General features: G+C 40.3%; 2 protein-coding genes across 2 annotated transcripts in view; one reads left to right on the forward strand and one right to left on the reverse strand.

Annotated features, from left to right (window-relative positions):
• Positions 1-5,436: 5,436 nt before the first annotated feature.
• Positions 5,437-7,083, reverse strand: LOC142373165 (GTPase IMAP family member 7-like). The gene is made up of 2 exons (XM_075456273.1): positions 6,983-7,083; positions 5,437-6,895 (listed from the first exon to the last, which is right to left on the reverse strand). Exons 1-2 carry the CDS (start codon positions 7,008-7,010, stop codon positions 6,120-6,122), a joined length of 804 nt encoding a protein of 267 aa, XP_075312388.1. The 5' UTR covers positions 7,011-7,083; the 3' UTR covers positions 5,437-6,119.
• Positions 7,084-7,138: 55 nt separating this feature from the next.
• Positions 7,139-9,525, forward strand: part of LOC142373163 (uncharacterized) — a 23,310-nt gene continuing 20,923 nt past the window's right edge. Inside the window, exons 1-2 of the mRNA XM_075456271.1 lie at positions 7,139-7,213; positions 8,009-8,582. Of these exons, the coding sequence (XP_075312386.1) occupies positions 7,195-7,213; positions 8,009-8,582 (593 nt within the window). The 5' untranslated portion in view covers positions 7,139-7,194. The remainder of the gene's footprint in view (positions 7,214-8,008; positions 8,583-9,525) is intronic.

Raw genomic sequence — 9,525 nt, forward strand, 5'->3', positions numbered from 1 at the left:
ATTCAGTACAATAAATGATAAATTATACAAAATACTTCACTTTGTATTTTGTCATTCAACATTAATAAGCCAGAGAAACTCCCTGAGATGGCTGACTGGCAAACTAACACTGTATTTACACAGCAAGTGTCCAAAAGCATAAAATGAAGGAGGATCAAAGACATTAAAGCCTTTGAATCAGACAGTTTTTTACTTAAACATCCATGTTGCCCTGCATCACTGCAGCTGGTCCCTGACATTTCACCAGTCCATCGCAGCGCAACTGCATGGATGTTTCTGTAAAAGATATACTAACTTAGTTTAATTTGTTCTAAAACTCGAGGTTTCTTAAAACCCAGAGCAGCTAAGCTGAATGTTAAAAACTAACCCTGCAGGAGCAGCAGGATTATATCCACCTAAAGGAATAAACTCTCAAACCAGCTCTAACCCTGCAGCTCTCTCTCTCTGAATTTACTTTGGATCTATTGCAGCTTTATGCTCCAACTATCATGGTAAAAATAGAGTTGCACAGACTGTTCCAAATGTCTCATCTGTGATGTGAACACTGGGCCACCATCACAATCTGAGTAAGAATCTGTTTAATCTACCAGAAATGTAGAAATACGAATAATGTTTGCTTAAGCAATGTGGAAAAGAAAAGTCGTAGAAAATTATACCAGTTCAGAAACTAAGTTGCACAAAAAGCTAAATACCATCATGATAAATTTGTACAAATGGGCTTTATTTGGGCTGCAGTTATCTTTGTTAAACCTAAAGATAATAACTAAATAACTTTAGCTGAGAGAAAGGACCCGTTGAGGTTGACTGTTGGGGATTTTCTGGTGTGAATAAAAGCACAGCAGGCGCCCCATGTACAGAGGCTACAGTCCTCGCTGCAGCTGACCCCGGTTCGAGTCCCGCATTGGACGGCCCTTTGCTGCATGTTATTCCCCCTCTCTCTGCCCCCTGCTTCCTGTCTCTCTTCACAGTCCTATATAATAAAGGCATAAAAAGCCCCCAAAAATAACAAAAAAATAATTAAAAAAAATAAATGACCTAAGGTAAAGCTTTGTTTGTGGTCACACTGTTGTGTTTTTCTCTTTATGTTATATCGAGGAATTCAGTGCCAATAACTGTTTTGTTCTCATGTTTGTGTTCATGCATATTCTTATTTTTATTATTAATGTCTGTGTTATGGACATCGTATGATCTAATCAGTGAATGTGATGTTATTACATGCTTAAGAGAGAGAGTCCACCTTATTAGATATTGGTGAGACAAACATTCCAACGCCATGCAGGCCATGCAGCTCAAATATCACTAAGTATTGATTAGGCTAAACCCGGAACGCCCCCCCCCCCCCTCCCGGCTTCATGCTTAAAAGGAAGTCGTGACTCCCATTCACTCTCTTAACTTGACGTAACGCTTAACTCTTAGCTTACTTCTCAGCTTATCTCTTAACTTAACGTTTTTTTACTGACTCTGCACGGTTGTGACGGCTTCACAGCAAATTTCCTGTGGCTGGACAAGTGACACGCGCACGACGTGCTTATTGTGAATCCCCGAAGAGAAAGGGTGATTTTAAACTTTAAATAGTGTTCCTTTCAGAACTATAAAATGAAAGGTGGTGCCCCTTCTTTTTATTAATATTCTGCATATTAATTCATTTTCACGTGTAGAAACGCTAAAGAAAAATAAATCTGAGAATTCATTGGAGCTATATGGAGAAGCTAAACTTAAAGTAAGACTTCAAATGATGAGTTCAAACTAAGCGTAGGTCTTCGGGACTCTAAACTGTGGCCATTTAGTCAGATTTTGTGACCTTTTGTGGGGAAGCGTGATAGAATTTCACAAATAGATGCACAAGTGTGTCGTGAAAATATGCCCCACCCTTTTTAATTATCGTTATTATAAAAGATCATAAGGAAGTGTGTGTCTGAGTGTGAGTCAGTCATGTGATTGAGACAGGACACAATTGTACAGTCCTCATATGAATATGAGCTTAATTTTAATCTGTGTACTTTTCATAAAATCAAGAGGAAACCGATACCAAAACCAGTATCGGTACCGACACCAGTGTGACAGGAGCTTCATTTTCCTGCGATGTGTTTCAGAAAGTTAAAATGTTAAAACAATATGTTGCACTAAGAGTAGTTTTTTATTACTAAAATACTCAAACTGCAGTTGTATTTGGGTTGGATATAACTAAAGAAAATAAAATGTTAATTGTAAGAACTGTAAAGGCCTTGATTAGTACTCATATCGGCAAGTACTAAAAGGTAAGTACTTGTACTTGTACTCTGCTTAAAAAAATGTGGTATTGGTGCATTCCTACTGACCCAACATGGAGCAAGGTGTGTTCAAATGATTGAGTTTCATCGAGATGCCAAAGGTTTCCCGTAAGGTTACAATCATCAGGACAGACTGCATTCTGGTGCCGCTGACAGGTTTGGCTTAGCCTGGGCGAAAGCCGACTGTTGACTCTGTCAAACAGTCTGGGAAAACCCAAGAGGAATCCATTTCCATGGAGGGCGGGACCTTACCCAGCAACTTAAATTCATTGGAGTAATGGAGTTCCCTTAACCAATCATAATGTTTAGAAATGACGTTGGTTATGCGCCGAGGTTCATGCTTACTCTCGCGAGGCTCTAGCTCGCGAATCACGCTTCCCACATCCGCTTTCATTATACCGGTACCATTTGATAAATCAAACTTTTCCCAAAGCCAGTTGGAAGCAGAGCTAGACATCCTTGCCACTAACAAAATTGACAAGGCATTCCTCTTGCTCTCGTTTTAATTGTGTAATGATCTCCAGAGTTGAGACAACTTCATGGATAGCTTCTAGCGTTCTTCCGTCGCCATGTTTATTTCCGCTGCGGTTGAACTACAATTATATGGACTACAATGGACTCCGCGCGTGAGTTCTGCGTCACCACTCGCAACTGTTTGCTGATTGGCAAAACACTGAGCGAACCGAGGTAGGGGGATTTGGCCAGACTGTGTGCGGAGCCAAAATCTTTGGGCGGAAGTACGTAGGATGGCGTCGCCAGGCTAGGTTTGGCTGGGCCCGGGACAAAATTCTCTGAATCATGTTAAGGGTACTTTTATTTATCGCGTGTATGTCCGCTGAACTTTCTGAGAATGTTCGGGGAACAAGGCGGAGCCCATTCATCTGGCGGGTGTCAAGTTAAATCAGTCTAAAGGAAAGTTACAGGCTACCCCGAAACGTCACGTTTAACTTCACACGTTGCCATGTCTATACTGGCTTATTTTAAAGACCTCATGACACCTGGAGACGACTTTTTTTGTTTAGTCTGAAATAACTATTATTTTCGAGTTGAAATACATTATTGTGATAAATATGCCCGGTTCTCTGTTGTTTTCGAAATTTGAACGCGTGCCACTGAAATCCACAGGCCAGTGTCCCTGGAGCATACGTCATAAAAATGGCGTATGCTCCGGAACGCATTTCAGAGCCGCATTTTTTACTGTGTTACCACAAAGAGCCACATTATTTTGAAAAATGACCGAATTCTCTCCGTTCCATCCGTCTGTTCTTGACTCGCTCTCGTCTCGGTCACATCAGCGCTGATATTAAACCCACGAACCGAGCAAAAATGAGTCAAAAACAAACGTGTTTGGAAAGCTTCTTCCCAGTGAGGAGACAGAAGAAGAGGCTAAGAAAAAGAAAGCTGCATTTTGAAGACATGTTTCAGCGTTACCATAGCGACCAGAGAGCGTTAGGAGGCAGAGAGGATGTTACGTCAGGAGGATGCTGCTAATAAAGTTACATACAAGTACACAGTGGATTCAAGTTTATTATTATATTTACTAAATACCACAGAGTCTGTGTTGGTTGTAGTATTTATCCGCCACACCTGAAAGGCCGGTCCGTGAAAATATTATCTGACATTGACTGACAGCGCCCTTCCGCCTCACCATCCGAACTTTCCGTGGAACCGTGAGGCTCCAACTCATCCAGGTATGGCTAGTAAATTAGGGCATAACGCCCCTCACATTGTCCTCCAGCATTGATCGGACTCTGCCACTTCTAAAAATGTGTCAGGATCCGAGGGTGATTGGGAGGAGTTGTCAGAATCCCTGTTGTAGCTATGGCAGATGTCAGGATCGTTCCGGAGTGTACGTCATAGGTCACGTGACGGACTAATAGGAAGCTCGCCAGCAGATCGCAAAAATCGCACTTTTAAAAGGCCGTACAAACTCAATTTCTCTATCATAATGATTAAAACCAGCTTCAAGTGACTATTTTCTATGTGTACTTTCAATGTGTTTATGTATATTACAGTATTTTCCAGGTGTCATGAGGTCTTTAAACAAAATAAGATTAAACCAGAGCCGCGTTAGACTGGCTGCCATTCAGCTGACCGGGGATGATTCTCAAATCAATTCAGCCTGATTGGCGTGTGTGCCTGAAACATTTGGACATATTTGCGGACTAATGCACATATTCCTAGATTCAATTAGATATGAAACACAGTGTAATTAAGCCGTTGTGGTAATGACCGCTTATGGTCAAATGATGTCATTTTTTTTCTTCTCCGTAATCAAAGACTAAACCATTTTTGGAATAGGGGTGATAGGGGGTTATTGGCCCTTTTTTAAGGGCAATGAAGGCAAACGATCCAGAAGTCATTTATTAAATGCAAATAAAGCACTTTTCCTCCCCAAATCAACACATTTTGAAGGAAACATACAATAATTAATCGCAACTTCATGGGGGCCCAGTTATGGGCTCCCCCCCATTCCTGGGCCCGGGACAAAATACCCGTTTGCCCCCCCCCCCTTTCGGCAGGCCTGGCTGCCCGCATTAAATTCAAGTTCCTGATGCTAGCCTACAAAGTGCTTTATGGAACGGCTCCCATCCACTTTATGACTCAGTCACAAGACATTCCAGACTCTGTTCCTTCCTTCTATGTAGCTTATTGTTAGCTTTGATGTTAGCTGTAATGATATATCCTCATATGTAAGTCACTTTGGATAAAAGCATCTGCTACATGCAGAAACACAAACACATATATGTATATGTTTACATTTAGCTATTTTCTTACACATCCACTTGAATGTTAGAAATGTTTGTGAAGAGGTGGCACGTGGCTATAGACAGGTTTTCCAACCAGACCTCTAGCTAAATGTCTGAAGGGGTTTCAGTATTATTGGCCTTTTGTCCATATAATCCAAGGTTTTTCATTGTGGCATCATTGTAACTTTTTATACTTTCATTATCAAAACCATAATGTATCTTTCAGAAGTGTATATCCCTTATATGTTTAAGGTGCAGAGCTGTGTGTATAAATGTGGGGTCAAAGAGAAAGAAGCTAACAGCAATAGCATGTGGCAAACCAGTGCACATACTGTGCACTCGTGTGTGGAAGCAGTTTACTTTTGATTGAAAGGATCAGAAATTGTAAATAGGGCTACCCAATTACGACATGTCCCTTTATTCATCTGTTTAGCTGATTTTATTTTTCATCTGTTTACAAGTCAGAACATCAAGAGGGAAACATTTTGATCAGAAAGTGAAAAATTAACTGGATAACTTTTTCTTTTCAGGGCTTCTGGAAGAGAGAAAAAATCAAAACAATAAAATCTAAGAACATAAAAAGATTGCAAACTTTGATTCAAAGACAAAGCAACACGGATCTGTTTATGTTCCGTGTTGCTTTGGCACATGACTGAACTTCAAAAAGATGAGAAATGTTTGCCATCAGGACAAACAACATTTTTGTAGCAGCAGAGGTGCAGACAAACAGCAACTTTCTTAGATAAGTAGTTTCGGTAATTCATACCTTAAATCTTTCCACCGTGGGAGTAACTGTGCAAAGTCCAGCCTCTCTAATCATTTCCTCACACCTTGAAATGTTCTGTTGTTCCAGAAGCATGTGAGAATGTTACGGGAAGTAGGGCCTTCTGTTATAAGGCTCCTCTCTGGTGAAACTAGATGATTATACATTTTCTGTGAGATTAATCATTTACTAAGAGTAAGAAACCATGTGAAGCATCACGCTCTGAAACTACATGGCTTGACCCAATGTCCGAAACCCGAAGACGTTCAGTACCCTAATAAAAACTTAGTTTTTCTCATTAAATCATATTTTCAGTATAAGAAGAGCCAGTTTAGATCACATATCAGGTGTGATGTTGAAGGAGGAGTCAGGGTTTCCAGCACCGTCCTGTGAGGCCGCAGCCAGAATGGACTGAAACAGGATCACTCTCTGCAGCAGCTCAGCCATGAAGGAGTAGTTGTAAACCTGCCTCTCTGCAGTGTCTCTATCTGTTTCCTGCTGCTGCAGAACCGTCTCTGCCTCCTCAAACATTTCATCAGTGAAATATCTTCCCCCATTCGCTGCCACCATATCATCGATCATTTTGATCAGCTTAACCACCTGAGCTCTGTTCCTCCTTTTCTTGTTGTTGAAGACATGGTAGCGGTTTCCACATCTGTTAATCACCTCTCGAAGTTTGGGGTGGCCATTTTGTATGTACTGCTGTAGGGTTTTGTCCTTCAGCTCATCTCCTCTGGTGAACAGAACAATCATGAACTTAGATGACTCGGGTCCAAAAATCTTCTCCAGGGCTTCCACGCAGTTCTCTTCTTCATTGGTAAATCTTCCAATCTGAAGGACCAGGAGGAAGACGTGCGGCCCAGGGGTGGATACCTGGATGCATTTTGCGATCTCTCTCTTTATGCTCTCTGCACTTTTAGATGTGTCCAGAATGCCGGGAGTATCAACCACATGGATCTTTCTGTTACAGTTGACTCGCTCTGTCTGACAAGTCTGTGTCACAGACGCCGCACTTGTGGAAGACACAAAAAGCTTTTTACCCAGAATAGTGTTGGCAGCGGCACTCTTCCCAACTCCAGTTTTCCCAATCAGCACAATCCTCAGAGGACCACCTGCAAACAGAAAAGTATTTAAAGCCAATGAACTATCATTTTCTTTCATGAACAAACTGCAGAATTGATATTGAGAGTAAAATTCACCTCCAGCAACGGACAAGCGGTTTCCCATCTCGACTTGCTTTTTTAAAGAATGAAATAAATGAAGTGTTGCCTGTGTTTAGAGGTGAATGAATGTCTCCACCCAGAAGGTGGATCTAACGCCCTGTTTATATCATTGAGTTTCACTTTGACTCTCAGGGCAGATCCAAAGACTGATCAAACTCACCTGCTGTCTGTTCTTAAAGAAGCTTTACATGATGAGTCGTCTAACACGTAAGTCATTTGAACTCTTTTATTTTCAAATCCACCTCTGTAAAATGTTTTGATCTATTAGATTAAACCCTGAAATATCAGTTGGAATATGTTGGAAAATTTCCACACAAGTTTTAGTATTTTAGTATTGAGAGTTCATTCGGGTGTTCTTTACCTACCTTTTTTTTAACGTAACACATGATCAATTAGAAGCTAAACTCTGAATTCAAAGTTTTTCATGAAGCAAAATAGTTCTTTAAATGTTTGCTCAGTTTAGATTGTGAGACTGCAGGTTTTTAATCTTTTTAATAGCATAAGAGTCTTATGTAATATAACCGGTTGAGACAACATTCTTAAAGCATAAGCCGTGTTCGTTGTGCAGATACATAACAGTCGAGCCAGTCTGAACTTGCATTAAACTGAAGAATCAACGATTCCTAATATGCCTCTGATTTGGCATGCATGAATTTACGAGGAGAAGTCTTTATGTTTGAAAGAGGCTAAAGAATAACAGCAATCCATTTGGCTCCCTTCACCTTTTGGAAGTTTGTAAAAACAAAACTGGGACTTCTTGCACAATCTGTTGGTTCAGTCGATTGCAGAGCAGCCATTGATTTCTGTGTCCGCTGTCGTTAAACCTGCCGTCTTTTTGCAACACAGTGGGCATAAATCATGTCTCATTCCGTCTGTAAGTGGGACCATTGCACTGGCTGGCCTACATTTTGTTTAACGTCAAAGCAACAACCATATTATTTCTAAATTATTGCTATAAACTATGTAAAAAACGGTATGCTTCTGTTTTCTTTTTTTTTACAGAAACAATGAAAACCTGTGACAGTAAGTACATCATCACTCTGTTTGGAAAGAAAGCTGAGTTCAAGGACCTCGTCGGGAGAATGATCCTCAACGAGGATCCCCTTCACCACCCTGTGAACACCTTTGTCAAAGCAACACAGGACATTTCTCTGGGAGCCAATAAGACATTCAAAGTGGTCTGCACTGGTGATATCTTTGAGGAAGATTGTTTGAACCCGGACCAGCAGATCATTGACTGCATAGCTCTGTCTCAACCTGGCCCTCATCTGTTCATACTGGCAATAGATGCAGAGCACACTGAAGAGGGTACAGTTGTAGATCAAATATATAAACTTAGAGGTCACTTTGGAGAAAGATTCACATCAAACTTGGTTGTACTGTTACCCAGCATTGAGGTCTTGCAAGCTCTCAGTCATCTGGGAAAACAATCCAACATCCAGTTTGCTACTGCCAATGAATATCTGAGCTCTACATGTGAACAATGGTGTTCGGATCGTGAGCCGTTCCTCTACGAGTTTACCAATTACAGCAGAAATGTGGTCGAAAGGAGAATGAGAAGCTTGAACAAGCAAAGGTAAACATGTTTATTTCCAAAAAAGCTTTTATTACACACATACATACAGCAGAAGTCCCACCTTATTTGAGTTCTGTCATCATGCTCTAATTGTGTGACATCAGCATGTTATTTGCTTGAAGTAGAATATGACCCAAGGAGCCTGGATGCTAGATTAGCAGAGATGGTAGGTTGCAGTAACTCCTGATGAGATGTAGATGAGGAGGCGGGTTGTCTGCCGCGATTCTCTGGTGTTGGGGCTTCTTTTCCTTCTATATTTCTCTTCTGTTTTATCATCCTCCTACCAGACTGAGCACGATTGCTAAATTATTGCTATTGCAAAATATTCCCTGAAAAGTTTACCTCCTTGTAATGAAGCCTGCGTGTAAGTTCAATAAGAGAGATCTATTCATTCATGTTCTGCAACAGGACAGTGACAGCAATATATTTCACTGTTGTGGCTTTTTCTATTCTGTTTTTGGAATTATGAACTTTTATTATGAAGTAATATTTTACATAAACTCATATGATATGATAAGTGGCAGATATATATATATATATCCATCCATTTTCTATACCTGCTTAATCTGTTGGTCGGGTAACGGCTGGAGCCGAAGGCATTAGACACACATATTACTTTTGTGTATACTTAATTGTGAGAATGCTTGTTTTTCTGTTTCTCTTTATTATTATCCTATTTTCCGTACATTATTTGCCGTTTAACTACTTCCGCATACTTTAAGCAAATTACACCATTTTTACACAAAACGTTCAGCTCTTTCTGGAGATGGGGGGCTATTATTTTAGGTGTTTCTGACTTTTATAATTTTGAAAATATTAAGGTTTTTGTGCAACTTTTCCTCCCTTTAAAAGTAATGGTAAATCCTTTCAAATCATTATAAAAGCTTCCTCTTTCAAAGTGAACTACTTTCAGCATACTTTCATCTGGAACATTTTTTTACAT

The sequence above is a fragment of the Odontesthes bonariensis genome, chromosome 22 (genome assembly GCF_027942865.1).
Source record: "Odontesthes bonariensis isolate fOdoBon6 chromosome 22, fOdoBon6.hap1, whole genome shotgun sequence".
Taxonomy (NCBI): Eukaryota; Metazoa; Chordata; class Actinopteri; order Atheriniformes; family Atherinopsidae; genus Odontesthes; species Odontesthes bonariensis.

Bases quoted from the DNA above. Each gene is read 5' to 3' on its own strand.
- LOC142373165 (XM_075456273.1), bottom strand. From the start codon at position 7,010: ATGGGAAACCGCTTGTCCGTTGCTGGAG. The intron at 6,896-6,982 runs GTGAATTTTACT...TTCTGTTTGCAG, and splicing joins CCGCTTGTCCGTTGCTGGAG to GTGGTCCTCTGAGGATTGTG.